General features: G+C 43.6%; 1 protein-coding gene across 1 annotated transcript in view; it reads right to left on the reverse strand.

Annotated features, from left to right (window-relative positions):
• Positions 1–21,835, reverse strand: part of csmd2 (CUB and Sushi multiple domains 2) — a 2,254,685-nt gene that overhangs the window by 1,307,455 nt on the left and 925,395 nt on the right. The window contains exon 5 of the mRNA XM_038801178.1: positions 11,654–11,861. Within this exon, the coding sequence (XP_038657106.1) occupies positions 11,654–11,861 (208 nt within the window). The remainder of the gene's footprint in view (positions 1–11,653; positions 11,862–21,835) is intronic.

Below are 21,835 nucleotides of genomic sequence, written 5' to 3' on the forward strand. Positions count from 1 at the left end.
CAGCGTCCAGGTATTTAAATGAGCCTTTCGGCTCAATTAAATATTCAGATCTGAATTAGATCTGAGATTCAGATCTCAGCTAGTTGGGTGTCTAGCGATCAACCTGAGGCGGAGCCTGATTTGGGGCTCCTGTGCAATTCACCTGTTGCGCGCGGATCCATGCCAGGTGCAATGGTTCATTGAATTGCACCCCGTATCTTTGAAAAATGGTTCTATTCAAACTGGAAAGTTCATGAACCCAGCATTCCTCCTCCTGTGGGCCCCACAATAGAAAGAAACCAAGTCATCTTTCTGACCTCTTCTATGCAGATCCTCTTCTGTCTTAGGTTGGCCTGGTGAAGAGGACATGGCAGTTTCCCCGCTCAGACTTAAGTTAAAATGAGAAAGATCCTATTGGATATGGGTATCTGTCCGTGCTGCTTGCTCAGGAAAGCCAGTTCAACACACAGAGCATGGGATTCTATCAGCTCCAGAGCAAGGAATTCATTCAGGTATTTCCAGTGTCCACCTGTCGGTTTCCAACGGGTGAATAGGGCTAACATTTTCCAAACCCCGAACCTAGAACTAGTTACCTAAAATATACAGGTACAGTGCAATAGATCCTCAAGACAGAGGAACATCACATAATTCTAGAAGGCTAGTGTAGCTTGAGATATTCTTAACCAGGGTTCTGAACCAAAATGTTTTATACAAGAAAAATAATAAGTGACCAAATCATTAACATCCATTTTGTGACTAAGAATTTGAATTTCACCCGTTTCTTTGGTGAATCCAGATCAAGACACTGATGGGTCCTACTTCAACCACCCAGAAGGTTGCTTCACCTCCTCTCACTTACTCATGCAGTGATCTCCTACTGAAACTCAGGCCAAGATTATTGAAATTCTAGATTCTTCAATTCTCTCCTCCCAATGTTTAACAAGTAACCTTCCCTGTGGCAGGTGGGAACGTCAGCCTGAATGAGACCTAATGAATTTTTGTTGTGGAGATCAGATTTAGTGATTTTTTTTTCTTCTCCATATCGATCGATGCTTCATTCCTTCATGTTCCACCATCATTACGATGGGAATAAGTCAAATTTTGTGTCGAAATTTGAGGAAAAGACACAACAGCCACTTTACCAGTCTTGCCCCCAACAGCTTGTCGATTTACTCAACACAATTTGTTCAGAACAATTTGTCATTCTTTAACCAAGGTTGGCTTCTGTTTATTTGTTACATTGTCTTCAATCTTTCTTGCTGAAATAGTCATCAGTATTTTTAATCACGTCATATACTCAATTCAAAATTCTCGAATTCTTAGGTTTGATTTTGAGAGTTTCTTAAAGCTTCAAATCCCAATCGACACCAATTTTCTTTTACCCCATGGACTCTAGTTTCATGTCCCTCAACATGAAATTTCACAACTTTTTCCTTTGTTTAACAACCTCCTTTGAATTCCATTTGGATACGGTTGTTTCTTGAAGCCGTGCTGTAAGTATTCACAGACTATTTTATTGTACACTGTTGTGGCTGCCATTATGTGAGAAATATTCCGAATATAAAAGAAAATTACTGCGGATGCTGGAATCTGAAACAAAAACAGAAAATACTGGACAATCTCAGCAGGTCTGACAGCATCTATGGAGAGAAAAAGCTTTGACAAAGAGTCATCCAGACTCGAAACATTAGCTCTCTTTTCTCTCCATAAATGCTGTCAGACCTGCTGAGATTGTGCAGTATTTTCTGTTTTTGTTTCAGATTCCAGCATCCGCAGTAATTTGCTTTTACCTTCATGTTTCATTCACTGCCACTCCTCTTCTAGGAATGCCTAGCCTGAAAAAGTACTGCTCTTCTCTTCGACAGGATTTCCGGTTGTCCTTTTTGCCCGGTTCACATTCTTTGCTTTCCATTTCCCCCCTAGTGCTTGACCAGGTATTTACCAAAACTCACTTTCATAGCCATATTTTCTTCCTCAGTGACTGTCTGTGTCTCCAACTTAACCCATGTGGATTCCAACTCAATTTCCATCCTTCTTGTTTTGAATTAAACCAGGATTACAGGTATCTCCAGGACATACAACTTTCCTCAAACTGCTGTTCCTGTTGCATTCTCAGATCCATGTGCCGCCATATGCACACAGTCGACATCTTTCTCCAGCAGTGCTGACTTACCCTATCCCAAAGCTGTCCTTGTCCTCAGATTCATTTCATCCTTAGTCTCATCCAAAAATAAATATTCCAAATACTTTGCTTGACCTTTTGGCTCTGACAAAAGGTCACTGACCTGAAACATTAATTTTATTTCCCTCTCCATAGGTGCTGCCAACCTGTGGAGCATTTCCAGTGTTTCCTTTTTCATTCCAGCATCCACAATTTTTGTTTTCTTCTTCCGTGTAGGCCTTTAATTCACTGTCACTTCTCCTCCAGGAATGCCCATAATGGAGGTCCTGGTCTTCTCTCAAACCAGTATTCATTTAGTCTCATTTGCCTTGTGTGCCTTCCCCTGTTTGACCAGGAAGCCATCAAAACTCACTTTCACAGTCACACCCCTTCCCTCAACAGCTATCCTGGATCTGACTTATTCCATGTATATCCCAATGGAAATTCCATCCTTCATGATTGAGGTATCTCCAAGAAATTCAGCATTCCTCACTGTAACTTTAGATTCACACTCAATGCCACGCACAGGGAGATGCACTGATCTCTCTCTGCATCAGTATTAACTATCTCAAAGCGGTCCTCATTCACAGTTCCATTTCAACCTCACCTCAGTTGGCACTTGAACAAAAATAATTTGTTTACTTTGTTTCAGGTGTCTAGACCTGAAAGTCAGTGGCTTTTATGCATCAATACTTGTCAAAATGCTGTTTTCCCTTCATTCTTCTTTGGTCCCTGTCCCTTCTTTCAGTCACATGCCTTGCCTTGTTTTCATTATCACCCCAGATCTTCCCCTTGCAGGCCCTGAACAATCAGTACGCAGCAAAGGCCTCAGTCACATCCCTTTAATTTTTGTGTCCAAAGTAGAAATATTCAGTCACTTAACAATATAACATCCAACATTGCATGTCCACCAATATTTTGTGTCTCCATGAATACTGATGGATTAGGTGTACACTAGTGTGGTTTTGTTGTACATTATCCTTAATGTAACACACAACTAAGCCATTATTTCAATTGTACATGCATGACTCATAGAACATAGAATGATACAGCGCAGTACAGGCCCTTCGGCCCTCGATGTTGCACCGACATGGAAAAAAACTAAAGGCCATCTAACCTACACTATGCCCTTATCATCCATATGCTTATCCAATAAACTTTTAAATGCCCTCAATGTTGGCGAAATTACTACTGTTGCAGGTAGGGCATTCCACGGCCTCACCACACTTTGCGTAAAGAACCCACCTCTGACCTCTGTCCTATATCTATTACCCCTCAATTTAAGGCTATGTCCCCTCGTGCTAGCCACCTCCATCCGCGGGAGAAGGCTCTCACTGTCCACCCTATCTAACCCTCTGATCATTTTGTATGCCTCTATTAAGTCACCTCTTAACCTTCTTCTCTCTAACGAAAACAACCTCAAGTCCATCAGCCTTTCCTCATAAGATTTTCCCTCCATACCAGGCAACATCCTGGTAAATCTCCTCTGCACCCGTTCCAAAGCTTCCACGTCCTTCCTATAATGAGGCGACCAGAACTGTACGCAATACTCCAAATGCGGCCGTACTAGAGTTTTGTACAACTGCAACATGACCTCATGGCTCCGGAACTCAATCCCTCTACCAATAAAGGCCAACACACCATAGGCCTTCTTCAAAATCCTATCAACCTGGGTGGCAACTTTCAGGGATCTATGTACATGGACACCGAGATCCCTCTGCTCATATACACTACCAAGAATTTTACCATTAGCCAAATATTCCGCATTCCTGTTATTCTTTCCAAAGTGAATCACCTCACACTTCTCCACATTAAACTCCATTTGCCACCTCTCAGCCCAGCTCTGCAGCTTATCTATGTCCCTCTGTAACCTGCAACATCCTTCCGCACTGTTTACAACTCCACCGACTTTAGTGTCGTCTGCAAATTTACTCACCCATCCTTCTGCGCCCTCCTCTAGGTCATTTATAAAAATGACAAACAGCAACGGCCCCAGAACAGATCCTTGTGGTACGCCACTCGTAACTGAACTCCATTCTGAACATTTCCCATCAACTACCACCCTCTGTCTTCTTTCAACTAGCCAATTTCTGATCCACATCTCTAAATCACCCTCAATCCCCAGCCTCCGTATTTTCTGCAATAGCCGACCGTGGGAAACCTTATCAAACGCTTTACTGAAATCCATATACACCACATCAACTGCTCTACCCTCGTCTACCTGTTCAGTCACCTTCTCAAAGAACTCGATAAGGTTTGTGAGGCATGACCTCCCCTTCACAAAACCATGCTGACTATCCCTAATCATATTATTCCTATCTAGATGATTATAAATCGTATCTTTTATAATCCTCTCCAAGACTTTACCCCCCACAGACGTGAGGCTCACCGGCCTATAGTTACCGGGGTTATCTCTACTCCCCTTCTTGAACAAAGGGACCACATTTGCTATCCTCCAGTCCTCTGGCACTATTCCTGTCGCCAATGATGACCTAAAAATCAAAGCCAAAGGCTCAGCAATCTCTTCCCTGGCTTCCCAGAGAATCCTAGGATAAATCCCATCAGGCCCCAGGGACTTATCTATTTTCACCTTGTCCAGAATTGCCAACACTTCTTCCCTACGCACCTCAATACCATCTATTCTTATAGCCTGGGTCTCAGCATTCTCCTCCACAATATTATCTTTTTTCTGAGTGAATACTGACGAAAAGTATTCATTTAGTATCTCGCTTATCTCCTCAGCCTCCACACACAACTTCCCACCACTGTCCTTGACTGACCCTACTCTTACCCTAGTCATTCTTTTATTCCTGACATACCTATAGAAAGCTTTTGGGTTTTCCTTGATCCTACCTGCCAAAGACTTCTCATGTCCCCTCCTTGCTCGTAGTTTCTCAGTTAATAAATATCGAATTCATAAGGATTCGCTAAATAACGAAAAGTGCATTATTGAATGTTTGAAATACTGGACCTTGCAACTGAATGGAATAACTTTGCATATACATGCCCCCCCTTTTTTTTTTAACAAATTGGGTCACTGAAAGGTGCCTCAAAGTCTATCTTTTACTATGTCATATACAAAGCAGAGGGCTGTTGTCATTGTAATCTGACCATTAACCAAATATTTCTCCTGTACATTAATTACTTTAAGGCAGAGCAATATCGCAGAATCTGTTCAAAGATTTGCTTGATATAGTATGCATATATATCTTTGTGGAAAACCATGACAACACAGGAAGCCCATCCATGCAGTCTTACAGTAACATTTTTCTGTATATTTGATCTACCCCATAGACAAGCAGCATATTTTACGGACTATAAGCACAAATTATGCTCAGATTGCACAGTTGTCATAAAACGCTTAATAAACAATTAACTTTTAAACTGTAGATCTCGATATAGTGTGTAGATTCTTTCCTTGAATTATGATCTTCATTGTTAATTCAATTTTGTTATATCCAGCAGTGATAATCAGACAGCTATTCTAATAGGGCACCAATGTTACCAATTTTCATCACTATCATGTACTTCCTTCACTACACAGTCCATTAACAGAATCAGTTAACATTCACAAATTGAACAGGGACATTAATATGGTGTGTAGAAAATAAGCCAGCACAAAAACAACAACAGATGAGTTGTAAGTTGGGCAGGCACGGTGGCACAGTGGTTAGCACCGCTGCTTCACAGTGCCAGGGGCCCGGTTTCAATTCTGGCCTTGGGTGACTGTGTAGAGTTTGCACTTTCTCCCCATGTCTGCATGGGTTTCCGCTGGGTGCTCCAGTTTCCGCCCACAGTCCAAAGAAGTGCAGGTTAGGTGGGGTTATGGGGGAGTGGGCCTAGGTAGGGTGCTGAGTGTGAGGACTCGATGGACCGAATAGTCACCTTTTACATTGTAGGGATTCAATGCATGTACCTGAGCACAATTTGAATTTTAAAGATTAATTCCCCAAAGGTGACAACACACAAAGAACCAAATTGCAAAATGTATTTTTGCATAAATATGCAGTTTGAACAAGTATTGATAATCTACTTGAATATAAATCAGGCATGGGGATAACATTTTACATCCTTTCATTAAGAATCAGAGGGTGCACTCAAAATTTTTTAAATGTTGATACAATGTTGACACTAACTCCATTACTGTTTTCAATTTTTCTGCCTCTTTCCTTCCCTGAAGCCAAAAAAAGACAACTAGTGTTATTTGCTTCACATATTAAACATACCCCTCACCCCCAGCCCCATTCATACTCAGATAGGCCCATCCACTGTTGGTCTATACTCAGCCATGGATGCAGGGAATTGAAGTATGGTTAAGGGATTCAGGAATCACATAAGCCGTAGATGACCACCTATCCGATATCTCAGAGTGTCATGAGTCTGTGGAATTTTCCTCCCACAAAACAGTGGAGTGGAGGGTGGATCATTGAATTTATTCAAGGATGAGTTAGATAGATATTTTGACAGAAAGAGTGCAGATAGAAAGGTGGAGTTGAGACCACAATCCGATCAGCCATTGTATTGTGTTGAATGGCGGAGTAGGCTCAAAGTGCTGAATGGCCACTCCTGCTTCTAAATTCCAGCTCCTATGCTCCTTTGACATGACATAAAAAATATATGAAGGGAAACTTGCTTGGTCTTCAACCTGCCCTGAGACACTTACCAACAGGGTGACGAGTGCCCATCATAATGCCATGTTTTACTGGTCACTATTGCGCGAGCAGAGAAAGCAGCCAGCCCTCCAGGGAAATGAGTTGGGAACTTGTTAATCCCCAGTTTTGTGCGGTGAACCTGCACACACTACACGTGAAGTTTTGGCTCCACCATCCAAGAGAAAGCTTGAATGTGTTGGGGCAATTCAAAATGCATCAAAATTCAGGAAAATGGGTTTGGATTGTACATCCCTGTTGTGATGGGTTCCCCAGCAGCAGATGTGGCAAGCCATTCAAACCTCCATTGACTTTGGCAGGACTGTAAGATCCAGCCGGTGGGAGGGGCCGGAACTCCTGCCCATGGACTCTGTCTGTTCTTCCCGTTCCATTGTGGCCAGAGAAATAGGTGTTCCTGGAGTGGCAAGGAGCGGCATCACGGTACGGCGGCACAGTGGTTAGCACTGCTGCCTCACATTTCCAGGGTCCCCGGTTCAATTCCGGCCTCGGGTCACTGCCTTTATGGAGTTAACACTTTCTCCCTGTGTCTGTGTGGGTTTTCCTCCAGGTGCTCCTGTTTCCTCCCACAGTCCAAAGATGTGCAGGTTAAGTGGATTGGTCATGCTAAATTACCCTTTAGTGTCAAAAGGATTAGGTGGGGTTACTGCTTTATGGGGACAGGATGGAGTTGTGGGCTTAAGTAAGATGCTCTTTCCAAGGGCCGGTGCAGAGTCAATGAGTTGAATGGCCGCCTTCTGCACTATAGGGATTCTATGGTTCAGGATATTCAATACTATTTTTTGAATTTAGAGTATCCAATTAATTTTTTCCAATTAAGGGGCAATTTTGCATGGCCAATCCACCTAGCCTGCACATCTTTTGGGTTGTGGTGGCGAAACCCACGCAAATATGGGGAGAATGTGCAAACGCCACATGGACAGTGACCCAGAGCCGGGATCGAACCTGGGACCTCGGCGCCGTGAGGCAACCGTGCTAACCACTTGCGCCAGCATGCTGCCCTAGGGTATTCGACACTAATATTCTGGATATTTTAATTGGACCTGATTTTGCAGTGGTAATGGCAATGAAACGGTCTGGATTCAGCATTTTTACTCCACTGGGGCTTTCCTAACTAAGTTGGCTGGATGGTCGGTTTGTGGTGTGGAGCCATGCCGAAAGAGTGGGTTCAATTCCTGAACCGGCTAAAGTTATCCATTGTAGCCACCTAAAATGGACGCTGAGCTACAAAGTAAGCCAAGCGCTAAGACTGCAGGGAAACAGGCAGTTTAGCCAAAACAGCAGCCTGCAAAGACAGCATTTTGCATTCTGCAAGTAGCAGAAACCAGTTTGGGCTCAGGTGAGAAGACCTTAGTTAGGTGCAAATGGCAAAACGCTTTGCATACTAATGAGGCAATCAGACCTGAACACCCACACAATGGAAACATTTGACTCTGAATGGACACATTCGAACCAAGGCCCAGACATCGAGGCACCAGAAACCTCCAAACAAAAGGGCATAAGAAACGCCCCCCCCATCACGGAGACCCCCTCGCATTGGGGAATTAAAACAGTATCGATGAGGAATTGACCCAATAGATAACCAAAGGTTAAAGCCCGCCCAAGAAGAGGGAAGGACAATGGGATCCCTATAAAAGACGGGACCCTCGTGTTGTCCGGTCTGTTTTGTGCTCCGGCTTAACTTCGATCAAGGTCTGTTATTCCGTGCTCCGGCTCTGACCAAGACCTTGAAGATACACTCTGACTCCAGCCGTCGAGCACCAGCCGCCGAACCGTAAGTGCCAGTACGACGCTCGCTACGTGAACTAAGCCCGCTAGAACCCCCAGTGACCAGAACGCTTGCTGAAGGTTGCAGCCCAAGACCAGGACGAAGGCCTCGCTCCCTGACCTTGCCTGTTCCTGTTAGATAAGTATTCTGATTACTTTAGTTTAGTCATAGCTTAGTCTCTTAGTGTGTGCATGAGTATTTATTATAACTGTATAATAAATATTGATCGTTTGGACCTTACTAATCGGTGTATCGTCTTTATTACTTTGAACTTGACCTTGGAATACTCGTGACGGTGTCTATACGGCACCTGGCGACTCCTGAGCTGAATAAATACATAGAACAGAGCCTAGTGGTGTTAAGCACTTGGAAGTTAATACACCCCAATAAACGCGTTTTGCGCCCATAGCAAAACGTGCAACACCATGAAGTCCCCACCCTGAGGTGTGGTGACCCTCCGGTTAAATCACCATCAGTCAGCTCTCTCTCCTCAAAACAGGAAAGCAGCCTAAGGGACTATAGCAACGAGAGAGGGGAACTCAGAGACTGCAAAATATTTGTGTTGACCTTCCTGCAAGGTTAGCAGTGAGCTCCATTGCTTCACTACTGAGTGGGACATTATCGCACAGACAAAACATTTTTGCACATAAATGCTTTCAGCTCAACCTTTATGCATCAGGCTTGTTTGCTCTGTGAAATGCCACCTGTAACGTACTCTCTCCATCACTGAAGCATTGAATGCATTTTCTTAAATTGGACTAGGTATATAAAGGGAAGAAACACAGACCACAACTTTCAGCCTTTACAGAGCGTTCCTTAATGTTTTTTTTTTAAATTTAAAGTAATCAATTCTTTTACTTTCCAATTTAGGGGCAATTTAGCATGGCCAATCCATCTACCCTGCATATCTTTTGGTTGTGGGGGCGTGGCCCATGCAGAGACAGGGAGAATGTGCAAACGCCACATGGACAGTGACCCGGGGATGGGATACAAACAGATCCTCGGCGCTGTGAGGCAACAGTGCTAACCATTGTGCCACCGTGCCACCCTTTCTTAAATTTTTTAAATCGTGTTTCTGCACAGAATCTTATTCCTGACAAAACCCAGTTGACAACGCTAGTAGCCATCAATTGTTTAGACGTTTGAAATTGCACCATTATTCCTTTACCTCTGCTAAATAACAAAGTGCAGCAATTAATTCAGTTATATCTTTCCCTAAATATGACTCAGCACAACAACATCCTGCAATGCATAGTGGCCCACATTTGTGTTGGAATGATAGCAGAAATATTAACCTTCTCCGATGTTAACCTGCAAAACTGACATCTGCAGATATACAATGTAATGCAGAAATCCCGAAGTGGCTGTCAATGGTTCCCTTCTCCTCCACGGGTTGTACTGTTCAAGGCTTCGCAGGCAGAAAATCACTGAAGTGCTGGAATTTTCCTCTTCCAAACGGCAATAATGCTGTTGAAAACCCTTTCTGAATAAGGTGTCACTTGGTTTTAATGACAGACTAAGTTATACCAAACAACCTCTCTGGCTCAGACAAGTTAATTTTATATTTGTGCAATTTTCTTTTCCATTACAATAAAAAGATTATTTCCTGGCATATATTCATAAAGTTTATGACATTCTATTTTCTACTGTGCATGCCCAAATTTTCATTCAAATCTTCGTTACTCAACTTATAAGAAATTAAGGTAATTGATGCATTTTATTTCCTGATTTGCTGTTTGTGAGAATTCCTAAATGCAGACTGCTTACCCTGTTTGGAGGCATCACTATTGTTGGATTTCTGGCCTTACACTAAATTCAAATTAAAAAGCAATGGTGAACTCTATGCTATAGATATCTCGAGACCTGTGTGGGCAGTTTTCTTTGAGGTTAGCAGCAAACAATGTGACTTTGCTGCTGACTGGGAAATGCATGCCATTCTGAATTAAAACTGAGTAACTATGCCAATTTTTCTTCCGACAAGAAAGCATCTGGCGATAACATTTGGCATACTCACTTCATTGTATACAGTTTTGTGACAGATCATTAACCCTGGTAACATAGTGATGTATTTAAAAACATTTCACATGATCAACTTTTAATTTGTTGAGGGGTTTCATTCATGTATGGTATTTGTTTAAGCAAAAGACAAATTCTTTTTAACTCATTCTCCTTTTTCACTTGCCAAAATGCAAGCCATGGCTTTTGGGAATTGTACCTGCAATCATTTATTCTCGAGCTTATGGTTGGAGATTAAGATACCCACAGTTTCTGTGGAGCTGCATTTTGGTCAGGTTGTCAATAACATTGCAAAAGTCTTGTACAAGAGCTTTATCTCTATGAATATTTCAAACTGGCAAATAGCCATTCATGTCATGGTATCTCTTTATGTAAAGGTTGTTCATCTGCACTGCTACAAAATTCATCGAAGTAATAAAATGTTCACCTTTCATACAGTAAGGCAAAAGGTGTATGCACAAATACAAATAAATAAGCCAATAAGATGAAGTACTAATGAGATCTGTGTCAGTGACCATCTGTTTAGACAGAGAAAGCAACCTTCAGAGGCCATTCCCTTTAAAATAAATTGATCACATTACACATATTAACTTGTGCACAGACCGGCTCCAGACTAATTAAAGAACTGCAACCAATCATCTTAACAACCGTTTCGTCTAATGTGGATATATTTTTCCATTTGGTCTTTATGTTGCTCATTAAAACCGCTGGGAGCAAGTGGACTCTGCAAGTGAGCAAAACCTCAGTAATGAACAGCAGTCAATGATAGTTGCAGTGAAGAACACGATCACAGATTTCAGAGGAAATTACAAGAATGCCAAACTGTTCATTAATCATGCTAGAACAGGCACTTTACAAGGAATGACTACCGAGGGAAAGGGGGGAGATTGGGGTAGGAATAACCGCCACAAAATGTAGATATTGCTCAGAAAGATAAAACTGTTCAGTGGTCGTAAAATCATATTCAGTCTTCCAAGTATCCTCCCAACAAACAATCATTGCACAACAGACAATCCGTGTCAGCGCCACAGCAAATTGTGAACAGCAAATTCATATACTTGCCATATTGATGAATCTTCTGTCCCGCTGACCTCGAGGAAATCATATCCATCTTCCAGCTGAAAGTCTGTGAAGACCAAAGCAATGGTATCACCAGGTTCGGCTAGGATAGTCCAGGTGCAGTCTGCATTATTATCATAAACTGATGGAAAGCTGGGGCTCGAGATAACTCCACTTTGTCCACGTAAGGTTCCTCCACAGCCATCGTCCGCTGCAGAACAAAAGACTATATTTTACAAAAGGACTCGAAAGGGAGCAATTGAAAGAATTAGAAATCTTTGTCGTGAAAATATGAATAGTTTTTCACCAGTTTGGTGCGACTTTTAATATTTTGCAATCGCAGTTTGAAACACAAAGGTTCTCAGTGAATTAACAGATTAAAAGAAAATCAACAGAACGTGACTCAGGAACTCAAAATCAATCTGCCACAATATTATTTTTTTCTGTCAGTTCGAAATATAAAGCAACTGGTGGGAAAGATTATAGTGTGCCTTGAAACTAAGGAGCTGATCATCGACATCAGGAAGCAAAGAGTTGTCCATGCCCCTATCTGAGTAAATGGTGCTGAGGTGGAAATGGTTGAGAGCTTCAAAATCCTAGGTATAGATATCACCACCAATCTGGCCTGGTCTACCCACGTCGACGCTACGACCAAGAAAGTACAACAACGCCTATACTTCCTCAGGAATTTAAGGAAGTTCGGCATATCTACAATGACTTATCAATTTTTATAGATGCATCATAGAAAGCATCCTATCTGGCCGCATCACAGCTTGGTATGGCAACTGCTCAGCTCAAAACCGTAAGAAACTACAGTGAGTCATAAACACAGCCCAGTTCATCACACAAACCCGCCTCCCATCCATTGACTCTGTCTACATCTCCCGCTGTCTTGGGAAAGTGGGCAGCATAATCAAAGACCCCTCCCACCTGGGTTATTCTCTCTTCCAACCTCTTCATTGGGCAAAAGATTCAAAAGTTTGAGAACACGCACCAATAGATTCAAAAACAGCATTTTAGAGATGCTTGAATATGAAAATACTCCTTTTAGAGGTTGGGTAACTCATATGAGTTGACATGGAGAGTGTAATGGCAAAGGGTGGTGGATGGAAGTATTAATTGGCATAAATTGACGCTAAGGTGGTATAGGATGTGGGGTCGGTAGGAGAGCATGAGGTGGCAAAGAGCACATGGTGGGCCCTGTGGGTTTGCTTGAAGAGCCTGTCCCAACATTATTTAAGTAGTCAGAGCAATAGCATAATTAGAAAAGTCTATGGTGGTACAATTCTGATATACCATTCTAATCTTAGGGGCAAAAGTCAAGAGTCAAATGCAAAGGTAATGCCCAACAAGTGAGTGCAACTCGAGTATGGAAAACCTTCACAACAAAGGCATTCATCAAGGCAAAAGTAAATGAATGGTGTACAGTGGTGTTGAACTTCAAGATCAAAGATCAGGCAAGTATTTAATGGAATCAACTAAAATACTAACTACTCTTGAAGTTAATCCCCAAACTTCATCTCCAACTCTGGCTCAAAATGTTCAAGAGAGATGTGCCTTTCAACTAACTGATGGGGCAAATTATGTTGCGAAAGGCCACAAATAGAAAATAACTTATTCAAGCACACTTTTTCATAGAGGTGGAGAAGCTTTCTAGCTTTCCGAAACGGTGCCAGATCCGGAAATCTTGCCTCGATCCCAGTCCCCACCATTTTTAGATGTGTGTCGGGGGGATACAGGTGTACTAACATCAGTGTCCTTGAAGGAACCAAACTACCAGCATCAAGGCCATGATCATCCAAACCAACTCTACTGGACCAGCCATGTGCTTAGGATGTGAGAAAACCCACTGCCAAAGCAAATCTTCTTCGCTAAGCTCAAGGAAGGCTCCTAAACAAGAGGAGTACAAAGGAAATGCTTCAAAGATACCTCAAGAAATGCATCATAGATGTCAATGCCTGGGAGACTCTTGCTCAGAAGTGGCCTCCTTGGAGGGACCTCCTGATAGAAGGGACACAAGCTGCCAGGTATGTGGTCAGATATGCGGCTCTAGGATTGGGCTCATCATTCATGCAAGGACCCACAGAACCCATGACCAGTAACACAGGGTTCTTTCGGTGGACAATCATACTCGTTAGCGAGTGGTTGCCAAAGAAGAAGAATTTTTATTTCCTGAGGCTTTGAAGGCTCCTGTGATGCTGCTTTATAATCTAAAAATGAAAAATATGGAATTGAAAATAGTTTCAGGGATTACCATACAATTTTAACATGTCCAGTCTTGTTGACTGGGAAGCTTCACATTAATGTGCAAATGGAAATATTTTATTTCTTATCTTTTTAATTATCTCTAATGATAGTGTAATCTGTATTCACAAGACAAAACTGACTGTGGTTCAAGTAATTTCCTTCAAGTTACAGAAAACACTTTGATATGCCTTCCAAAACCTTGTTTTTAAGCTGCAGAAAGCAGCAGGGATTGGAAATCTATGAACTGTAACGCAAGATTTAAGCACATGGAATGTATCAAAGTTCCAAAGCAATGGCCCTTTGTGCCTCTGTCATCAAACCTATATATCGATTCATGAAAAAGCACATTTCGACATTGGGCCCACTCCAGAAACACCAGAAAACCGCTGGGAGCTGAACTCCATGTCTCGATCAACTGGGCAGCTGTGTTAATTGTCGAGCAGCAAGAGCAGGGATGCCTTGTGCCTGATGAAGATACAGTTACTGGACTCCTGTGCTAATTTCTCCAACTGCAAGAACTAGATTACCTTAGTACCCAAACCGCAAGATGTACCTTCCTCGGCTTGGGCCTTCTCAGACTCTAGTGCCTTTGGATGCCATGACACCCCCACCTTGGTTGCTTGTGAAATGAAATGAAAATGAAAATCGCTTATTGTCACAAGTAGGCTTCAATGGAGTTACTGTGAAAAGCCCCTACTCGCCACATTCCGGCGCCTGTTCAGGGAGGCTGGTACGGGAATTGAACCATGCTGCTGGCCTGCCTTGGTCTGCTTTAAAAGCCAGCTATTCAGCCCAGTGTGCTAAACTAGCCCCTAGTAGCTATATGCCTGCTCAAATTTTCCCTCGCTGGTTCTTCAGCACCAACAAAGGATTCAACCAGCTCTATTCCTGGCTCTTGCTCCTACCATACTGCAGCTCACCATTCTGCCAAATGCTGCTCTGTCCCTTTCTCTCCTTATGGCTTCTGTCTCTACCCTCTCTTCAGCTCACAGCCAGCGCTTCTATAGGGTTGCCAACTGTGATTAAATGTATCCCTGGAGGTTTCATGACATGATTTGCCCCCAACATCCAACCAACAGATCATTGAGTGGCACTGCTTGCCTATTTCAGTTGGAAAGCTAAAAGACTTATCACCCAATTGGCAGGGCTCAGTGTCCAGCGCCATGCCAAAGTCAGAATCTGGGGGTCTGTGAAACTCTCCTGTTAAAGAATGTGCAAATGTACCCAGTATTCTGACTGGTTTTAAGAGCTGTCAAACCCACTTTCTCAACAATTTGGTTCTCGGTAGCACACAATCGGTAGCCATCCCCAAGTCACCTTCTGCTACTCCACCCAGCTCTGCCACATGCACTCCCTCCCCCCACCCTCAGCCAGCCATGTTAGCAGCAGCACCGGCAGCCCATGGTCGCGCCTCTTGGAACATGTCCTAACTCCGCTCTCTCCCTCAGGAGCCACTGCACGTGTTTCCTGATTTTTAAAACCACAAGTGAACGTTGCCATCGGTAAATCATCCTGGCAGAGGTGGAGCTTCGCAGTATCCCCAGAGAATGCCGGAATGGACCGTTAATGAAACTTAGAATCCGTAGAGTACAGAAGGAGGCCATTCAGCCTATGAGCGCTAAAAAGAGCACCGTATTTAAGCGCACATCACCAACCTATCCCTGTAACCCTCCATAACCCTTTTAGGCACCATGAGGCAATTTAGCATGACCAATCCACCTAACAAGCATGTCTTTTGGGACTTGTGGGAGTAAACCGGAGCACCCGGAGGAAACCCACGTAGACACGGGGAGAATGTGCGAACTCCACAACTCCAAACAGACAGTGACACATGGCCAGAATTGAACCTGGGTCTTTGTAGCTGTGAGGCGGCAGTGCTAACCAATGTGCCACCTTGCCACCCATATAGCAAACACCGTCCGTACGTGCGGCGTAGAATGCATTCACCCTGCTGTTGAGGCACTGGAGCATGGCATTCCGTCAGGCACCCTCGATTGTCAGCTGATTCGTGATTCTCTGCCCGATCATGCCTCGCAATTCCGAAGCCGCTAGATGGAGAATCCCGCCCAATGTCTCTCTGCCAAGTTATTGGGTGGAATCACGGCGGTGGGATTCTCCAGTCCCGCTGCAGTGAATGGAGTTTTAGCTAAGCACCAAGTTCTCCGTTCTGACTTGCAGCAGTGGCGGGGAAAACTCAGACCGTACAATCCAGCCCTGTGTTTTTTCAAAAGGTTTGTCTCAGACAGAAAACCGACGTGCAGCTCTCCAATTGCACAGACCAGTTTTCTCATCAGATATTTAACCTCTCTGAGTAAAAGAAAATAAGTGGGAGGGATTTATGCCAACATTCTTGCAGGATGGGGCCTGATAGACTTGGCATTGTGGGCTTCACAGAGACCTCTGAAGGGCACCACAATCAGCACCAAAGTGGAACTCTGCCGCCCCGTCCCCCACGGATGATCGCCAACCTCCCTCACCCAGTTCCCCCCTCATTGTTCGCTGTCCCCCCCTCCCACCACACGTAACTGGAAACGCCGCCCCTATGGGGCACCTATGAGGGTCCACCACGATGCTGCTGGATTAGCACTGCCAGATTGTCTCAACCTGTGCTGGCGGACTTATCCCTCTCCCCCAGGGACTATATTCACCTTTGCATCCCAGAAGGATCCCCTTGACTAAATCTCTCCTTTCAAAATCTTTGAATATTCAGTGAGGGAAGTTCATGAGGCATGAGTTCATGAGGGGTGCTGGCTAAATTCATTGAAATGCATTAACCTGGGGTTCTCGCCTTTTGTAAGCATGAACCTTGTGCGGCACATAAAATTGGAAAACATGATTCGCTCCGGATTTTCCGCCGGTGTTGCCGTTCTCTCTGACGATGAATGTGGGCAGAAAATCATCCCCTCAGTTATAATATATTTGTAACTTTTATTTTCTCTCAATGTCTTTCGCCTCGAGTAGTTTGGATTTACTATCCTGTCACCCACTTCACCCTATAGCAAACCTTCCAAACTGCGCTTTGCAATTAGATATTAACGATCTAATTATCTTGGTACAACTGTTAATTGTGTACTTATAAAGCCAGCTGAGGTCAGAAAGTGAGCTGGAGAGAATTATTTGGCTGTAATGCTGAGATGAGAAGCTTCATTTATAATTATCCTCTGACAAAGCTTCATGTGAATGAGTTCTACACAATCGTAAACCCTTAGCTCGCTTTACAGCCTCCTGAAAAATAGTTGTTGCCTTGACCCCAACATATTGAAAGATAAGACTCAAATTAACCATTTGGACTTTTTCATCTTAAACGCAAAACAGATTGTCAGGGCGGTACGGTGGCGCAGTGGTTAGCGTTGCTGCCTCACGGCACTGAGGACCCGGACTCGATCCCAGCGCTGGGTTACTGTCCGTGTGGAGTTTGCACATTCTCCCCAAGTCTGCGTGGGTCTCACCCCCACAACCCAAAAAGATGTGCACGGTAGGTGGATTGGCCACGCTAAATAGCCCCTCAATTGGAAAAAAAATAATCGGCTACTCTAAAATTTATTTTAAAGAAAGGAAAACAGATTGTCAATGTTTTAAGGGAGCAGTGCAAAGTTTTTAATCCAATGATCATAGAAACTGCAGGGCAAAAGAAGGCTATTCAAGCATTTGTCTATGTTAGTGGTATCTGAGGAGTGGGGGAAAAGGATGATATACTATTATTCAATGGATAAACACACCTGTTGGTGTTGTACTGAGAATACTGTACTGGTCAAAAAAGTCTTAACATCCCTCTTTGGCCTGTGCTTTGCGGATCTGAACTTGACATTATTAATGGCTGTTACAATAAGCCATGGTTTTTTGAGGTGAGGGAGTGGTAAAGTGTGCAAATGTGATCCTGAAGCTGATATCCATTCTGTAAGTCCTGTTATTGAATATCGTTGGTCGCTTTTGAGTGAAGCTGGGATCATGAAATGTTAACCTCACTGCTCCGCCATCCTGCTGTGGGACCATTCCTTAGGGATATTCTAATTGTGTTTGCTGTCAATCTTCCTGAGGTGGAAATTTGAGGTTTAACTCCTAATCTGTTTGTGCAGTTGTGTATGCGTATCTTGTACCAGAGCATATTTATTTGAGATGGAGCTCAATGCTCAGAGAGGTCATCTCTAACAGTGTCGGGAATGCTCTGTGATGGTAAGAATTCACATGTTCAAATGGATCATGCACTATCCATCAGACCTTACAAAGATAGATTCAGAATGCCATTTAACAAGGCCAGTGACAATGCTCAACCTCGACCCAGGAACAGTCAGTCATTCTTCAGCTGTCATCTCTAACCCTTCCATACCTATCAAGTGTAACACAATTAGCTAAATGCTTGTGCTGTGATAAAGTTTGTTGTGACAGAAAAACAGTCTTCTAGCCCTCAGCACCTCGCATCAGCTCACCTCCCACATGGACTCCAGGCCTTCCTCCATCCCTCTACCCACCCACAAGGCTCTTTATAGTCCCATGCCAGTGCCCTTGGTACAAAACTGGGTGGGAATGTATGTTGTGAGGATGATGCAAAGAGTCTTCAAGGTGTTTTGGATAGGCTTAGTGAGTGGTCAACAACAAGGCTGATGGAATATAATGTGAATAAGTGTGAGCTTCTACACTTTCGTAGGAAGAATAGAGGTGCCAAGAATTTCTTAAATAGTGAGAAATCAGGAAATGTTGAAGTGTAAAAGGACATGGGTTTTCTTGTATCTAAGTCACTGAAAGTTAAAATGCATGCGCAGCAACAAATTTTATGTTGGCCTTCATCGTAAGAGGATTTCAGGACAGAATTAAAGATGTCTTGCTTCAGTTGTATAGAACCTTGGTTAGACTGTCCTTGGAGTACTGTGTACAGTTTTGGTCCCCTTGCCTAAGGAAGAATATGCTTACACCAGGTTAAAGTCCAACAGGTTTGTTTCAAACACTAGCTTTCGGAGCACTGCTCCTTCCTCAGGAGAAATCTGAGGAAGGAGCAGTGCTCCAAAAGCTAGTGTTTGAAACAAACCTGTTGGACTTTAACCTGGTGTTGTAAGACTTCTTACTGTGCTCACCCCAGTCCAACGCCGGCATCTCCAAATCAAGAATATGCTTGCCACAGAAGGAGTGCAGCAGAGGTACACCGGGCGAATGCATGGGATGGTGGATCTCTCTTATGAGGAGAGCTTGAGGAGACTGGGCCTGTATTCTCTGGAGTTTGGAAGAAGGTGAGGTGATCTCATTGAAAATTACAATTCTTAAGGAATTAGATAAGCGGGATGCTATGGGAATAAGGGGTATGCCATTTAGGACTGAGGCAAGGCGGAATTTCTTCAATCAGAGTGTAGTGAATCTTTGGAATTATTTTCCTGTGAGGGCTGTGAAAGTTCTGTCATTGAGTATGTTCAAGACAGAGGTTGATTGCAAGTACTAATGACATCAACAGATGTCGGCATAGGGTGGGGAAATGGCATTGAGATAGTCAATCGGGCAAATTTAATTTACTATTGAAGAAGGCTTAAGGGATTGAATGGCCTATTCCTTCTCCTATGTTCCTTATGCCATCAACACCAGCACAACAAAGATCCACCATGGGAAGACCTTTAGACTCTTGCTGAGAGGAAATAAAATAAAGTTCTAAGTGTCGATTGATGAATTCACTTATTGAGCACATTCATGTTTAATTTTAACAATCCCAAAAGGCACTGGTCACGATAGATCCTTGATTGATTGATGAGCCTATTCCTAGAGCCACATCTTTGACCACATACTTGGCTGCAGTTTCCAGGAGGTGGGATTGGTCTTTGGACTTTAGATTGCTAGCATTCCTTTCTCAGGCACCTTTCCTGGTCTTTTGTTGCCGTCGGGTATCCTTGAAGAATTGTGTCCCTTCAATCAGGAGGTCCCTCCAAGTAGGCCTCTTCTGAGCAAGAGTCTCCCAAGCATTCACATCTATGTTGCATTTCTTGAGGTAAGTCTTCAGGGTGTCTTTGAAGTATTTTCTTTGTATTCCTCTTGTTTGGGAGCCTTCCTTGAGCTGGGTGAAGAAGATTTGCTTTGGTAGTCGGTTCTCTCACATCGTAAGCACATGACTGGCCCAGTAGAGTTGGTTTCAGATGATCATGGCCTCGATGCTGGTGGTCTTGGCTCCTTCAAGGGCACTTATGCTAGTACACCTGTTCTCCCAGCTGATGCGAAGAATCTGTCTCAGACAGCATTGATGGTACCTCTTTCGGGCCTTGCACTAGCATAGTCCGAGTTTCTGAGCCACACCGAAGAGTTGGAAAGGTGACTGCCTTTTACATGAGAAATTTAGTGACAGCACGAATGTTGCGGTCATCAAAGATTCTCCTCCTTAGGCGCCCGAAGGAGGCACTCAGGGATTGGATATGATGTTAGATTTCTGCATCGATGTTAGCCATAGATGAGATGTGGCTCCCCTAGTAGGGGGCAATGCTCCACATTTGGCCAGGTTTCTCCATTGATCTTGATGGAGGGAGAGAGCGGATTCCTTCTCGGGAGTGGGTTGGTAAAGGACTCGAGTCTTCTTGAGGTTGTGGTTGTGCCCGAAACTTCAGTGCGTTTCCACAAAGTTGTTCGGCATGGCTTGGAGATTCTCGTCTGAGAACGGGGATGGTGATGTCATCCGTATACTGAAGCTCCATGAGCAATGTCAGTGTAATTTTCTTTTTGGATTTCAACCAGTTGAGGTTGAAAGGTTTTCCGTCCAGCCTGTTCTTGACAAGGTGAAGGATGGTCGTGATGAAGGTGAAGACATGAGCAATGACACATCCCTGCTTGATTCCAGTCTTGAACTCAAAGGTTTCTGTGTTATTTCCATCAGTGAGGACTGTCACTGATATCTTTTCATGGAGGAGCAGGAGGATGTTGATAAATTTCTCTGGACAACCGGCCTTTGACAGTGTCTTCCATAGCACTTCCCGATTGACTGAGTCAAAAGCCTTGGTCAGATCGATGAAGGTCATGCAGGGTGCTTGATGTTGCTCCTGACATTTCTCATGAAGTTGCCGAGCAGTGAAAATCATGTACACTGTTCCAAGATTTGGTCGAAAACCACACTGTCTTTCCAGAAGGATTTCTTCAGTGACTGGGAGAAGACGGCTAGCAAGGACTGAGGCGATGATCTTCCTGGCGTGGAGAGTAGTGATAGTCCGCGGATGTACCCACAGTCCACTTTATCTCCTTTCTTGAAGAAGGTGGCAATGATGGCATCCCGGTAGGAATTTCCTCTCTATCCCAGATTTTCAGGAAATGCTGATTGAGATGATGGGTGATCTTTTCTTCCCCAAATTTGAAAACCTCCGCTGGAATCCCATCCACTCCTGCATATTTTTCATTATTCACATATTTGATGGCAGCTTTGACTTTGTTCACGCTTGGTAGGAGTCCAAGATCATGAGGAGATGGGAATTTCCTCAAACACGTCCTCATCTATGATTGATGGTTTGGGAGTTGTTGAACTGTTCTCTCCACTGAAGGCCCATGTTTACTCTGTCTCTCAAGAGAGTTTCATCCATCCGCTACACCAGTTTGATGCCGAGGTTGTTGGGTCCATCTTTTGCCTTGGTGACACTGAAGAAGCCCCTGGTGTCATGCATGATAGCGAGGAGTTGCAGCTTGTTAATATTCTGACTCTACCATTGGTTTCCCTCTTTTTGTACCTCTGCATTGGCTGATTAATGAGCTCTCCTCTTTGCTTTGCTGATTGTGACATTTTGCCTGGCATGGAGAGCTTTCCTCTTCTTGTTGATGGGGTCTTGGATGGTAAGGTTGTTTTCGTCAAACTAATCTTGATGTTTCCTGTTCTTATAGCCAATGGTTTCTTCTCAAGATGATAGCTCTTTCCAGTTTTTCTCCATTCTATTTGAATGAAATTACTTGAACCACAGTCAATTTTGTCTTGTGAATACAGATTGCACTGCC

Source organism: Scyliorhinus canicula, chromosome 1 (genome assembly GCF_902713615.1).
Source record: "Scyliorhinus canicula chromosome 1, sScyCan1.1, whole genome shotgun sequence".
Lineage (NCBI taxonomy): Eukaryota > Metazoa > Chordata > Chondrichthyes > Carcharhiniformes > Scyliorhinidae > Scyliorhinus > Scyliorhinus canicula.